The sequence below is a fragment of the Vicia villosa genome, linkage group LG1, assembly GCF_029867415.1.
Source record: "Vicia villosa cultivar HV-30 ecotype Madison, WI linkage group LG1, Vvil1.0, whole genome shotgun sequence".
NCBI classification, from domain to species: domain Eukaryota; kingdom Viridiplantae; phylum Streptophyta; class Magnoliopsida; order Fabales; family Fabaceae; genus Vicia; species Vicia villosa.
In genome coordinates, this window is record NC_081180.1 from 186,825,174 (window position 1) to 186,837,538 (window position 12,365).

Sequence of the window (12,365 nt, forward strand, 5' to 3'; positions counted from 1 at the left end):
TTGTATGTTAGTTGCAAAAACTCCTTAGTCCCACATTGCTTAGATTAGAAAGCTTGGCTAGTTTACTTCATTATATAAGGAAGTCACTTGTTTCATTCCAAAACATACCAAAAACTTATTTTCTTGGATTCTCCTTAGAGAATAATGTTAATTTCTCCTCGTTTGAGTTGAGAAATTATCAAGTATAATTTTTCTTGGATTCTCTTTTGAGAATTATTGAAATTTCTCTTGGTTTGAGAAATTACTACAACTGATCGTTATACCAGATACTGAAGTGGTATTTATACCATATTTGAATGGTGTTAGAACCATCTGAGGGTGTATTTCTAGACCGATTATCTACCGTGCAAGTAGTAATCATATAGTATAGAACTGAGTTATTTTATCCTAGAGGCGTCGTGGGTATTAAGAGCTGCTTTGCATTATTTTGGCAGTACCGCGAAACGTCTTAAAGAAAGCGTACCGATCTGCGACTCGACCCGATAATTTCTTCGGTGGCAAACTTGTTAAAATCGTGATCCAACAAATATCATGATTGCAGATAGAATTTTATGGAAGCTCTATACATAATACGATAATTGCATGTAGAATTTTATGGAAGGGATGAAGGTGAGGGAGAAACAATTTTATTTTAAAAAAACTAACATGAAAGTGGAAAGATATGGAGGTATGATGGAGTAAGGAGATGTACACGTGCTCCCAACTTTGTCTCTATCAAATTAGAATCATATATCATATCCAATAGTATAATATAAATGTATTATCGGTGAAGAACTTAATTGAGCCCCCACTCTAGACATCACCATTTTTTAAATAATAAACTATTTTGATAAAATAATTATATTTTATTGGCTTAAATGCACTTTTGGTCTATGTAAGTTAGCGAGTTTTTGATTTTCGTTCCGGTAGGTTATTTTTTTTGGTTTGAGTCCCTATATCTTACTTTTTGCTTGAGATTTAGTCCCTAAAGTTAAAATCCACAGGAAAGTCTGCAGGTTTATTGCAGATTTTCCTGCGAAATTTCCTGTGTATTTTAACTTTAGGGACTAAAACGAACACGAAAAAGAAATATATGGACTCAAACCAAAAAAAATAACTTACATAAACGAAAATCAAAAACTCGCTAACTTACAGAGACCAAAAGTGCATTTAAGCCTATTTTATTTTATTTAAATTTTTATTATATTTAAATTTTTATTATATTTTAAAAACAAAAGTCTGCCTACCGCATCAATACCAGCTGATCTGAGGATCCCACTAGTTTACTTTGAATGAGTGGGAATTGCAATGGTAACACTTGAAAAAACGTCCTTATGGAACTGAACGAACGTCACATAGTCGAATAGAAGCGATGGAGACCGTCAACAATCTGATGGAATGCATAAAGATAGTAACTTCACTTCTCTTCTTCTTCTTCAAATATTTTTTTCTCTCTTAACTGAACCAACCTAATTAGAAACACATTCCGCATCACCCAAAATCAGAAACCCTAACGCATCAATGTCTTCTCAAACCCCCATGGACAAACATCGTGTTCAAGATGAGTATGTTTCCCTCATTCTCATTTACTTTTATTCATTCAAATCTGATTTGGGGATTTTTTTTCTTTGGGTTTGTATGTGATGGTTATCACTGTTGTTTAGGGTTTCGAAAGAGAAGATTTTTTTACAGCATTCCATAACTGGGCGAGTGGTGCAGATTTGATGAAGAATCATGTGAGGAAGGGGAAAGGATTTGAGTCACGAGGTAGAAAAAATGTCTTACCTTGTTTTTAGCCTTCAATTATTGGCTTTTCATTCTCATTTTCATATAGTACTTTTTTAGCTCTGCAAGTTTCAACTATAGATATATGTGAAGGGGGTTTTTAGTGTATAGACAAGTGTGCTAGTTTGGTTCATGTTCCATAGATTATGCTCCAAATAGATTATGTTTTTCTCGTTTGATTGTTCTGGTTCTAGGTCAGACTATTGCACTGCTTTCGAATTATTCTTTGGTGTTGTTTGACTGTGTCTTGTACCACAATAGAATCTAATCTTAATGCCATAGAATCTAATATAGATTAAGACTAAAATTATAGTCATTACATGTTCTTGTTGAGTGTTTAATCCAACTTTATTTTTTGTATCTTCAACATTTAAATGATAGATTATATGGCTTCCCTAGTTTCTTTATTTTTGGTATCTTCAATTATTGTCTTTTCATTGTCGTGTTTATACTTTTGGACTTGCAAGTTTCAACTATAGTTCAAGTCTATATGTGAAGGGGTTTTATAGTGTAGAGGCAAGTGTGGTAGTTATAGATTATGCTCCAAATAGATTCTGTTTTTATGATTTACTCTTTCTGGTTCTAGGTCTACCTATTGCACTGCTTTCAAGTGATTCTTTGGCACTGTTTGACCCATAGTAAAATCAAATAGAATCTAATCTTAAAGCTATAGAATCAAATATAGGTTAAAACTAAAATTACAGTCACGTGTTCTTGTTGAGTGTTTAATCCAACTTTATTTTCTATATCTTTTAAATTTAAATGTTAGATTCTATACCCTTTATATTCTGAACAGACACCTAATTATGAACAGACCTTCACTCTCCTAAATTCTCTTCTGTATTTTCGAACTTAATCCCATTTAAAAATTTGGTATTGGCCATATAAGTTGGTCAGATACGTAGCAGACCCATACAAAGAATTGATCCCTAACCACTGTTGAGCCTAGGATCTGGAAAGTTTATTCTAGAAGGGTTAAGAAGGGAAACTCTAGTGAGCGGTAGGTGATGTGGTAGTGAGAGGATAGGACTGTTGAACCATTTCTTGAATATGTAAAGTTGAGTAGTGGATTGAGGATGCGTTCATGTAATTTGGGAGATTAGTTACGAGTAGGAAACTTACAAGTCTATATGTAATTTTGGGTGCTGTGGCAAAATTTGGGTGTTGTACCTATATGTAATTCCTTCAATATTCAATTAATAAAATACTGTTTCTCATTTACACCATTTTTCTGTCAATTTTCCTAGTTATCAATTCTGGTTTCTAACCGTTACTGTGATTGATTGTCATGATATCTTGCAGTATGAAGTTGAGAGATGCTGGGAGACTGCTCGGAAGACTCTTCCCGTGGAAGAGCTTGAGGAGAAAGCATTGGTTTCTTTGGCTAATGCAAGAGCCTATACTTTTCTCTTTCAAGAGAAATTCCTAACTCCAGTTTTCGCTGTAAGTGTCTCTCAATCTTGTACCTTAATGTCACTAATACGGCTTACTTTGTCCTCTATTCTGTCAGTGTTTAGGTTTGTTTGTGACTCTGTACAACTGACACTTGATTGTTTGCAATGAATGGAATAGGAAAGGGAAAGATCACATGCTATGCTAATGATAGCAATGACCTCTTTGTGATTGAAGATAAACTAGTTTGGATTGTTCTCATTGTTGTTGCAATTCTTGATAAAACAATGCACAGGTTTGAGGTAAAAGCTTTTTGGCTCCTTCTTTTTCATATATTGCAGTATTGTGGATTGTCTGAGTGGTTTTGACTTGGTTGATATGGCAAAGAAGTGTACTATTGTTATTCATTTAATTGAAGATGCTGGACATCCAGCTAGATATAGAATGTTTGTTGGCATGGTATCTATGATATTTTCTTATGTTGCTTATCTTGATCAGAAAATCACGTTATTATAGTCACACCTTCTATACTATTGTTGTTTATAATTACTTTTCAGTCTTAAGTAAACTTTATTGTATCAGCATCTGCATCAAGCTAAAGGGTCTTAAGTTAAACTTTCGACGTCAAAATTGGTCGTAAACTGACAAGGCAAAAGGTTAAGATGTTATAAAAACTCAAATATCAGTCCAAACATTTTTAAATTTTTTAGTACTAAGATTGGGGAATTGTCTCTATGCTTTACCAACATATTCTTCTTAATTGGTGGTCTTAATTTATTGTAATGATAGAATGTTTAGGATGGTCCAATTCTTGGGCGCGATGCTTCTGTCTCCTTCTACACTATTCCAGTTCCTGCACACGATGCTGCCTGTTCCTTCTGCACAGTTCTAGTACCTTTGCTTCTTGGCTCCTTCTATACCATCGTTGTTTCTTGGCTCCTTCTATACCATCGTTGTTTCATGTTAGGTAATCTAATCAATAAAAGATGGTTTTCTGCTTTGTTCTACATTTTTTTTATTTAGTTTTTCTCTTCCCTTTGTTTGTTGAACTTTAAAGGCACATGGAGTACATACATCCATGATTTCTATTGCTCATTAGTTGATCTCTTATAATTATTAAAAATTTCATTGTAATTGGACCTTGCATCCAATACTGGACTAGAAAGCAAGAGCCTTATCACTTAAATTGTGCATGCTTTTGAATTGGAGTGTTTTAGAAATAGGTAATTTTGTTGCCCATTCATTCATAATAAGTTCCTTACATATCCTTTTAAGGAAAAAAACAATGTTCAATTTGTTTGAAAAGTTCACACTTGATTACTCACTTAATAAATTAAGTTTGACAAGAAAATCATATTTTAGAGTATTGAGTTTATACTAGCATAGCTATCTAGCTAGTTACTTATTACAACTTCTATATATTTCATTGTTGCACTTGGCTTGCTAATGTTTTAGGTGATTTTAACCAACTAATTGTCTATTCATGTCAGTTAGTTATACTAGTCCTCCATCAAATTTGAACTATGAATTTTGTTTTCTACAATTGCTTCAAGTTCATATAGGCTATATGATATGCACTTGTAAAACAAGAAGACTTTACACATAAAATATGTTAAAGTCATTGAGAAAGTTTGTTAGAAAACACTTAGGAAAGAATTCTCCCTAGTTTAAGAATCCATAGATCTCTGGTTTACTTTTCTTTTTCCATTTTCACCATTATAGAGCTTTTGAACTCATTTTTTACATTCAATAGTATACAGTTTGGGTACCTTGATTTTACGGGTTCTATAAGAAGCATTCAATTATAGTGTAGAAGTAGCAGTTAAACTGAACAGAAAATGGTCCAAAGGGTGATATGCTGAATTCCTAATACAATTGTCTTCTTAAATACATTTGTGTTGTTGGTGTTTGCATTGCTTGTTGAACTACTCTTAAGCTACCTTTAGATGCAATGGATATTTTGATTTGGGTCTTTAATTCAGTAAGAGATTATGGAATTATCGCATTAACATTTCTATTTTTGAGGATCAAATCTCTACTATACCTTCATTATTTGCTACAATGTTGTAAAATTAAAAATCACAAGGAATTCTTATCTTCATGTTTTGTCAATAAAGGTGATTAGTGGCCAGAACCAAAACCGGTAGGTCCTAAAGTGCTTGAGAGAGAGTAGAAACAAAAGCATCAAGTTCAAGTTCTTAGAGACATAATTGGATCTTGGTGTTACTAGTTACAAAGGTAATTATACAATGTTATTGTTATTGTGATTATTATGGGAAACTTAGTTGGAAGAATGTTTATTTAAGTTAGAAGAAGCAAGCAATCTAAAAGACGGAGACCAACCTTTATGTTGGTTTATGTCATTGCTTTTTTGTTTGTTCCTTTTCTCCTTTAGTGTTGCCACACAACATTTTTTATCACATAAGCTTTGATTTACGGTTGGTTGACGATTTATGTTTTTTTATAACATGGTCACTCAATGAGTTTTGCTTAGATATTTGTTTACATTTTATGATTAAAAGATTATATATTAATTTGTATAATCTTTTAATTATTAGAAATTAAAACAATTTATAAAAAACTATATAAATATTTATTGATAAAATATGTTTGAAAGTTGAATATGTGGGTTGAAATTTCTATGCACTATGGGTAAATAATTATTAAATTATTTCTACAAAAGTTATATTAAGTATTTTTTCTATATAATAAATTAATAATTTTTTTTCAGCATGTTCATGGACATGGACAACTTTTTTTACTTATATATATATATATATATATATATATATATATATATATATATATATATATATATATATATATATATATATATATATATATATATATATATATATATATATATATATATATATATATATATATATATATATATATAAAGTCAAACAAATGAATATATATATAATATTTTAGTAGTTAAATGAATGCCATTGAACATTGAAAAAGAAGGGGAAAAAAAAGAAAAAAAGGATAAGAAGGAAGTATTAAAAAGATTATATATTAATTTGTATAATCTTTTAATTATTAGAAATTAAAAAAATTTATAAAAAACTATATAAATATTTATTGATAAAATATGTTTGAAAGTTGAATGTGTTGAAATTTCTATGCACTATGGGTAAATAATTATTAAATTATTTCTACAAAAGTTATATTAAGTATTTTTTCTATATAATAAATTAATAATTTTTTTTCAGCATGTTCATGGACATGGACAACTTTTTTTACTTATATATATATATATATATATATATATATATATATATATATATATATATATATATATATATATATATATATATATAAAGTCAAACAAATGAATATATATATAATATTTTAGTAGTTAAATGAATGCCATTGAGCATTGAAAAAGAAGGGAAAAAATAAGAAAAAAAGGATAAGAAGGAAGTATTAAAAAGATTTTATGATTAAAAGATTATATATTAATTTGTATAATCTTTTAATTATTAGAAATTAAAACAATTTATAAAAAACTATATAAATATTTATTGATAAAATATGTTTGAAAGTTGAATATGTGGGTTGAAATTTCTATGCACTATGGGTGAATAATTATTAAATTATTTCTACAAAAGTTATATTAAGTATTTTTTCTATAAAATAAATAAATAATTTTTTTTCAGCATGTTCATGGACATGGACAACTTTTTTTTACTTATATATATATATATTTATATATATATATATATATATATATATATATATATATATATATATATATATATATATATATATATATATATATATATATATATATATATATATATATATATATATATATATATATATATATATATATATATATATATAAAGTCAAACAAATGAATATATATAATATTTTTGTAGTTAAATGAATGCCATTGAACATTGAAAAAGAAGGGAAAAAATAAGAAAAAAAGGATAAGAAGGAAGTATTAAAAAACAACTAAAACATAGAGGGGGAAAAGAAAAAGAGTGTAAAATTGATAATCATTTCATCCCCATGGCACAGCAGCGCAACAAGCAGCTTCCCTGCGATTCTGTTGGTGTTTGCATGATCTGCAACCAGACGCCTCTAGAAATTGACATTCTTCATTGCAGAACATGTGCAACTCCATGGCATGTTCCATGTTTACCTCTCCTTCCCTTGACAATCTTTGATTGGATATGCATTGATTGTTCTCAACCAGTGGACAACAACCACGTTGCTGATGCACCTGCTACTCCTATCGCTCGTGGTCTTGTCTCTACCATCCATGCCATCGAGAATGATACTTCACTTACCAGTGAAGAAAAGGCTAAAAAACGTCAAGTACTCATTGGTGGATCTTCTAAACAACCTATTGAAAACAACAACAAATCCAATGAGGTGTTTGATGTATTCAATAGCAAGCTTAACTGCTCTATCTGCTTGACCTTGCTTGAGAGACCTATCACTGTTAGTTTCTTTCATTTTCTCTATATTTTTTCTTCACCAATTAAAAAATATATACATATTTTTTTGTTTTGATTATTTGACAATTTCCAGTGACATTATATTTAAATCTTGAAATCAAATCGTTCAGACGACCCAATCAAAATTATTTTTGTTAGGTTATATAAACAATTTGATCTTCACTGAAATGTGTTAAAACATTTGGTCTATTAGAATTATTGTTTTTGAAATTGAAATTTCTTATTTGTTGTTGTTGGGGGTTCAGACACCATGCGGGCACAATTTTTGCCTGAAGTGTTTTGAGAAATGGGTTAAGCAAGGAAAACGCAATTGCTCGAATTGTAGGACTGAAATTCCAGCGAAGATGGCGAGTGATCCACAAATCAATGTACAACTGGCGACCACCATTCAAATGGCTAGATCAGAGAGTGTTGCTCATGGGAAGATATTTGTGACGATTCCAAAAGATCATTTTGGACCGATTGTTGCTGAGAATGATCCAACTAGAAAACGGGGGGTTCTTGTTGGTGATACATGGGAGAGTTTGATGGAATGCATGCAATGGGGTGCTCATTTTCCCCACGATGCCAGGACTGCTGGACAGAGTTCTCATGGTGTTCAATCTGTTGCTCTATCTGGTGGTTACATTGACGACATAGATCATGGTAATTGGTTTCTTTATAGTGGAAGTAGTGGAAGAGATCTTAGTGGTAGCAAACGTACCAACAAAAATCAGTTCTTTGATAAAAAATCTGAGAGAAAGAATGAGGCTTTCAGACTCAGTTGCCAAAAAGGTTATCCTATTCGCGTTGTAAGGTTTGTCTTCTTATTTATTATAAATTCAATTGATTTGTTCTTTAATAGCTTAGTTTTAAATTTCAATGTTATAATATGATGAATTTTTACAAAGATTTGTGTAAATTTATATAGTATTTTGTTTGTAAATTCATTTATTTGGTTTAGGTCCCACAAAAAGAAACGTTCCTCTTATGCTCCCAAAGCAGGAGTGCGATACGATGGGGTTTATAGAATTGAAAAATGGTGGCGCAAAATTGGAAAACAAGTAAGTGTGATTTTTGTTTGTAATCATTATCCATTCCATTTATCCAAGTACATTGGTTGAAGCCCAACAAATTATCAATATTGAGCTTTATTGTTAACAAGAAATATATTTGTCATAGGGTCATAAGGTTTGTAGATATCTGTTTGTGAGGTGTGACAATGAGCCTGCTCCATGGACAAGGTTGGTTTTTTGTTCCTCAAATTTTTTCCTACGTATGGTGTATTTTTACTATAATACAAGTAGAGGTATAAAAATTGATCACTTAAATTCATTTTGTTGACCTAAAGTGATTTATCCGGAGATCGTCTTTGTCCACTACCTATAATTGAGGAGTTGAACGGTGCAGTTGATATTACTGAAAGGAAGGGTGATCCATCATGGGATTTTGATGTAAGTGGCATTTTCTACTGATATGTTTTCCTTTGATTTCTTAAATGGTTTCTTTCAGTCCTGTTTATTAAATCTATCTATTATTTTAAACATTATTTTTGTTCTTTGTAAGACATGATAATCACAATTGTTTAGGCTTTGGAAAAAAAATTTCCTACATGTTTACACCTGAAATACTTAAAGGTTGTATCCCAAAAGAAGCTAAAAGTCAAATAAAGGGTGAATTGATGGTCATACAGTCAAATGGTGTATCATTCAAATAAAAGCAAATTTTTTCCCAACTTAGTTGTTGCATAGTTTTTATAAGGTCTATCAGTATGTGCATTTGTCTAAATTTTCAGGAGGAAAAAGGATGTTGGCTATGGAAGAAGCCTCCACCACTAAGTAAGAAACCGGTGAACATTGTGGATCCTATTGATGAAACAAAAATAAAATTTGATGTGGAAAAAGCAAGAAGGGTGTCCTTAAAAATCAAGGATAGGCTTTTGAAAGGTATATGATCCTCGGTGATAACTATTCACCTTGTTTCTTTTTTATTATATGATGTTGTTGTTGTTGTAAGAACAATATAATAAGTTAATACATTGTGACATTGGGTTCATGTTTTTGTAGAGCTTGGTTGCACTATCTGCCACAAGGTGTTGGCTTCCCCTCTTACTACACCTTGTGCACACAACTTTTGCAAAGCCTGCTTGGAAGGTGTCTTTTCAGGCCAAAGTTATATAAGGGAGAGGGCATCTCAAAGTGGATTTGCTTTGCGGACAAAGAAAAACATCATGAAATGTCCTACTTGTTCAACTGACATCGTAGATTACCTTCCGATTTTAAAGGTAATGCTGAACTTCTTTTAAATTAAAATAAATGATTACCTTAAGATTTCACTTTGAAGTCGACATTGTTAGTTTTATCGTTATTTTTAGCCATTGGATTGCATTGAATATTTGTAATAATGTGATTAATAAATATTCGTATTTGGACTTGTATTTGCACCAACCATATAATAAATGGATTATCATCCTTGTTGGAATTCCTTTTAATTGTATTCCTAATTTACTATGAAATGACCAGTATTCCAAATTTACCAATAAATTTTTAAACCTATATCTGAAAATATGAAATTCAATATGGAATTAAGTGTTTATTATGAAGTCTTAATATTGGTGACATATGGATCTGATAATGTTTGATTTTTTGTGTCATATCTCTAGGTACTTAATATTATTAGAAGTATATGTGCATTTGATAATGCTTCAAGTTTTGTTTCAAATATTTAGTGAGATAAAAGTCTTATTTTGCTTATTATTTATGGTTTTTAATAGGTTAACACAGACATGAAGGGCGTCATAGAATCACTCCAGAGAGATTTTTAATTGGTGCTGATGCCAAGGCTGTAGGGATCGTGAAGAAACATATTGATGATGTGAAACTGGAAAGGAAACTAATGGCTTGCAATTATGGATGGGTTATGGATTTGATTGTCTTGTTTTATTTTGGATTTGCATTAAACTTGTTGTTGTTTGAGAAGATTTTTTTTGTTTGTTTTTACCACCAGTATCTGGTCATTGGACCGCTTAATCTGATTCCGAGGTGAGTCCTGACATCGAGTTATTTGAGAAGATATTTACTACATTTGGGAATTGCTATTTATTTGATATTTATTTGGTATTGCCTTTCCAAAGTGTCATTTTAAACTTGAGAAGGAGTGGATGCATTTTATATTTTAGTATCTTCCTATCAAACTATACTTTTATATAAGATTCTTTAAAGGCCTACTTTTAAGATCTTAAAACTGAACCTGAACCAAAACCAGATGACATTTTTTAGAGATTGAACTTCATGAATTTGAAGCATAAAAACTAGGATGTCAATTTGGTCTATTAATCTAATAAAAAAAATTATTTTCCTGTATATCTATTTATAATTGTCTATCTATTTATAATTATAGATAAATTCAATGCAGTCAATATTATAGATAAATTCAAGACTAAATAATACTTTCCTTTTATTTTGCCCATCTCACAAAATCAGTTTTCCTATTTATTTTTTAAATATTTTTGATGTCATTTCATTTTTCGTTCTAAATTTTTATACGTGTCATTCTTTCTGAGCAAGAGAGAAAAAAAAGACCATTTTCTAGAGAATGAAGACGATCAAACATGCCGAGAGAAAGAAGATGAAGATCAAACATGCCGAGAGAAAGAAGATGAAGAAAGAAGATGAAGAAGACGTTTGAAGGAAGAAAATGTCGCTGAAAATAAAAAATTAATATTTCTTATGTCAAGTCAATAAAAGTATATCACATATCTAAAAAATAGTACACAACAAAAATATGCAACGTATCTAAAAAATAGTACACAACAATGCTTTTTGAAAAAAAAAGAACATGAGAGATCAAAATTGTTTAAAAAATAAATAGAGAAACAACGCTTTTTGAAAAAAAAAAGAACATGAGAGATCAAAATTGTTTAAAAAATAAATAGAGAAATTGATTTTGTGAGTTGGTCAAAATAATGGGATTAAAACTGTAATTTAGTCTAAATTCAATCTAGCCAATATATTTTAAAAATTCAATGTATTACTTCAATATTTATTTTAATTCTAATAAATTACTTTCATAATAAAATAATTAAATATCATTTATAAATTTGTACATTTATCATCTAGATGAAATTTTTATATTAAAAAAAATAATTATAAAAAACAAACAAATAAAGAAAATACTTTCCAATAGTGTCACTACTATAAAAATTTATCCTTCAATCTATTTATTTATAATTATAGATAAATTCAATCTATTTATTTATAATTATAGATAAATTCAATCTATTCAACATATTAAAAAAATTTAATGAATTATTTGTACTGTTTATTTTAGTTCACATAAATAATTTTCATAATAAATTAATTAAATTTAAAGCTATTTTGAATAAATTTTATATATATTTTTGTTGAAAAAAGTTTATAATTTTTTTTAAAAAATATTTTAAATGAAAATTTAGTTTAATTTATATACTTTTTATAAATATTATTTTAAGTATATTATCTTGTTATTTGAACTTTTTTATAATATAAAAATTTCAAAAAAATCACTTAAATTTAAAATTATTGTAAATAACTTTAAAAGAAAATGATTTCTAAAATATAACTTTTTAAAAAGTTATATAATTTTGACTATATTTTAATTTTCAAGAAAGTATATTTATGTTATTGGATTTAATTAATTCTTTTTGAAAATATTTACTAAATTAATAAAATATTAATTATGTTTTAGGTTAATAACACTTTTGTTTTATATCATAT

The 12,365-nt window shown here is 29.2% G+C and overlaps 1 protein-coding gene across 6 annotated transcripts; it reads left to right on the forward strand.

Moving 5' to 3' along the window:
* Positions 1–1,251: 1,251 nt before the first annotated feature.
* On the forward strand, positions 1,252–10,719 carry LOC131644739 (E3 ubiquitin-protein ligase ORTHRUS 2-like). Of its 6 annotated transcripts, none has more exons than XM_058915318.1 (14): positions 1,252–1,544; positions 1,644–1,746; positions 3,067–3,207; positions 3,337–3,458; positions 3,946–4,123; positions 5,274–5,394; positions 7,193–7,615; positions 7,878–8,428; positions 8,576–8,675; positions 8,794–8,855; positions 8,963–9,065; positions 9,407–9,557; positions 9,678–9,895; positions 10,385–10,719. In XM_058915318.1, the coding sequence occupies exons 7-14, from the start codon at positions 7,232–7,234 to the stop codon at positions 10,433–10,435; spliced, it is 1,620 nt and encodes a 539-aa protein (XP_058771301.1). In that variant the 5' UTR covers positions 1,252–1,544; positions 1,644–1,746; positions 3,067–3,207; positions 3,337–3,458; positions 3,946–4,123; positions 5,274–5,394; positions 7,193–7,231; the 3' UTR covers positions 10,436–10,719. The 6 variants fall into 6 exon arrangements, with proteins under 6 accessions (XP_058771301.1, XP_058771302.1, XP_058771299.1 ...); XM_058915319.1 differs by having other exon boundaries at positions 3,955–4,123; XM_058915320.1 differs by having other exon boundaries at positions 1,277–1,390; positions 1,485–1,544; positions 3,337–4,123.
* Positions 10,720–12,365: the final 1,646 nt, after the last annotated feature.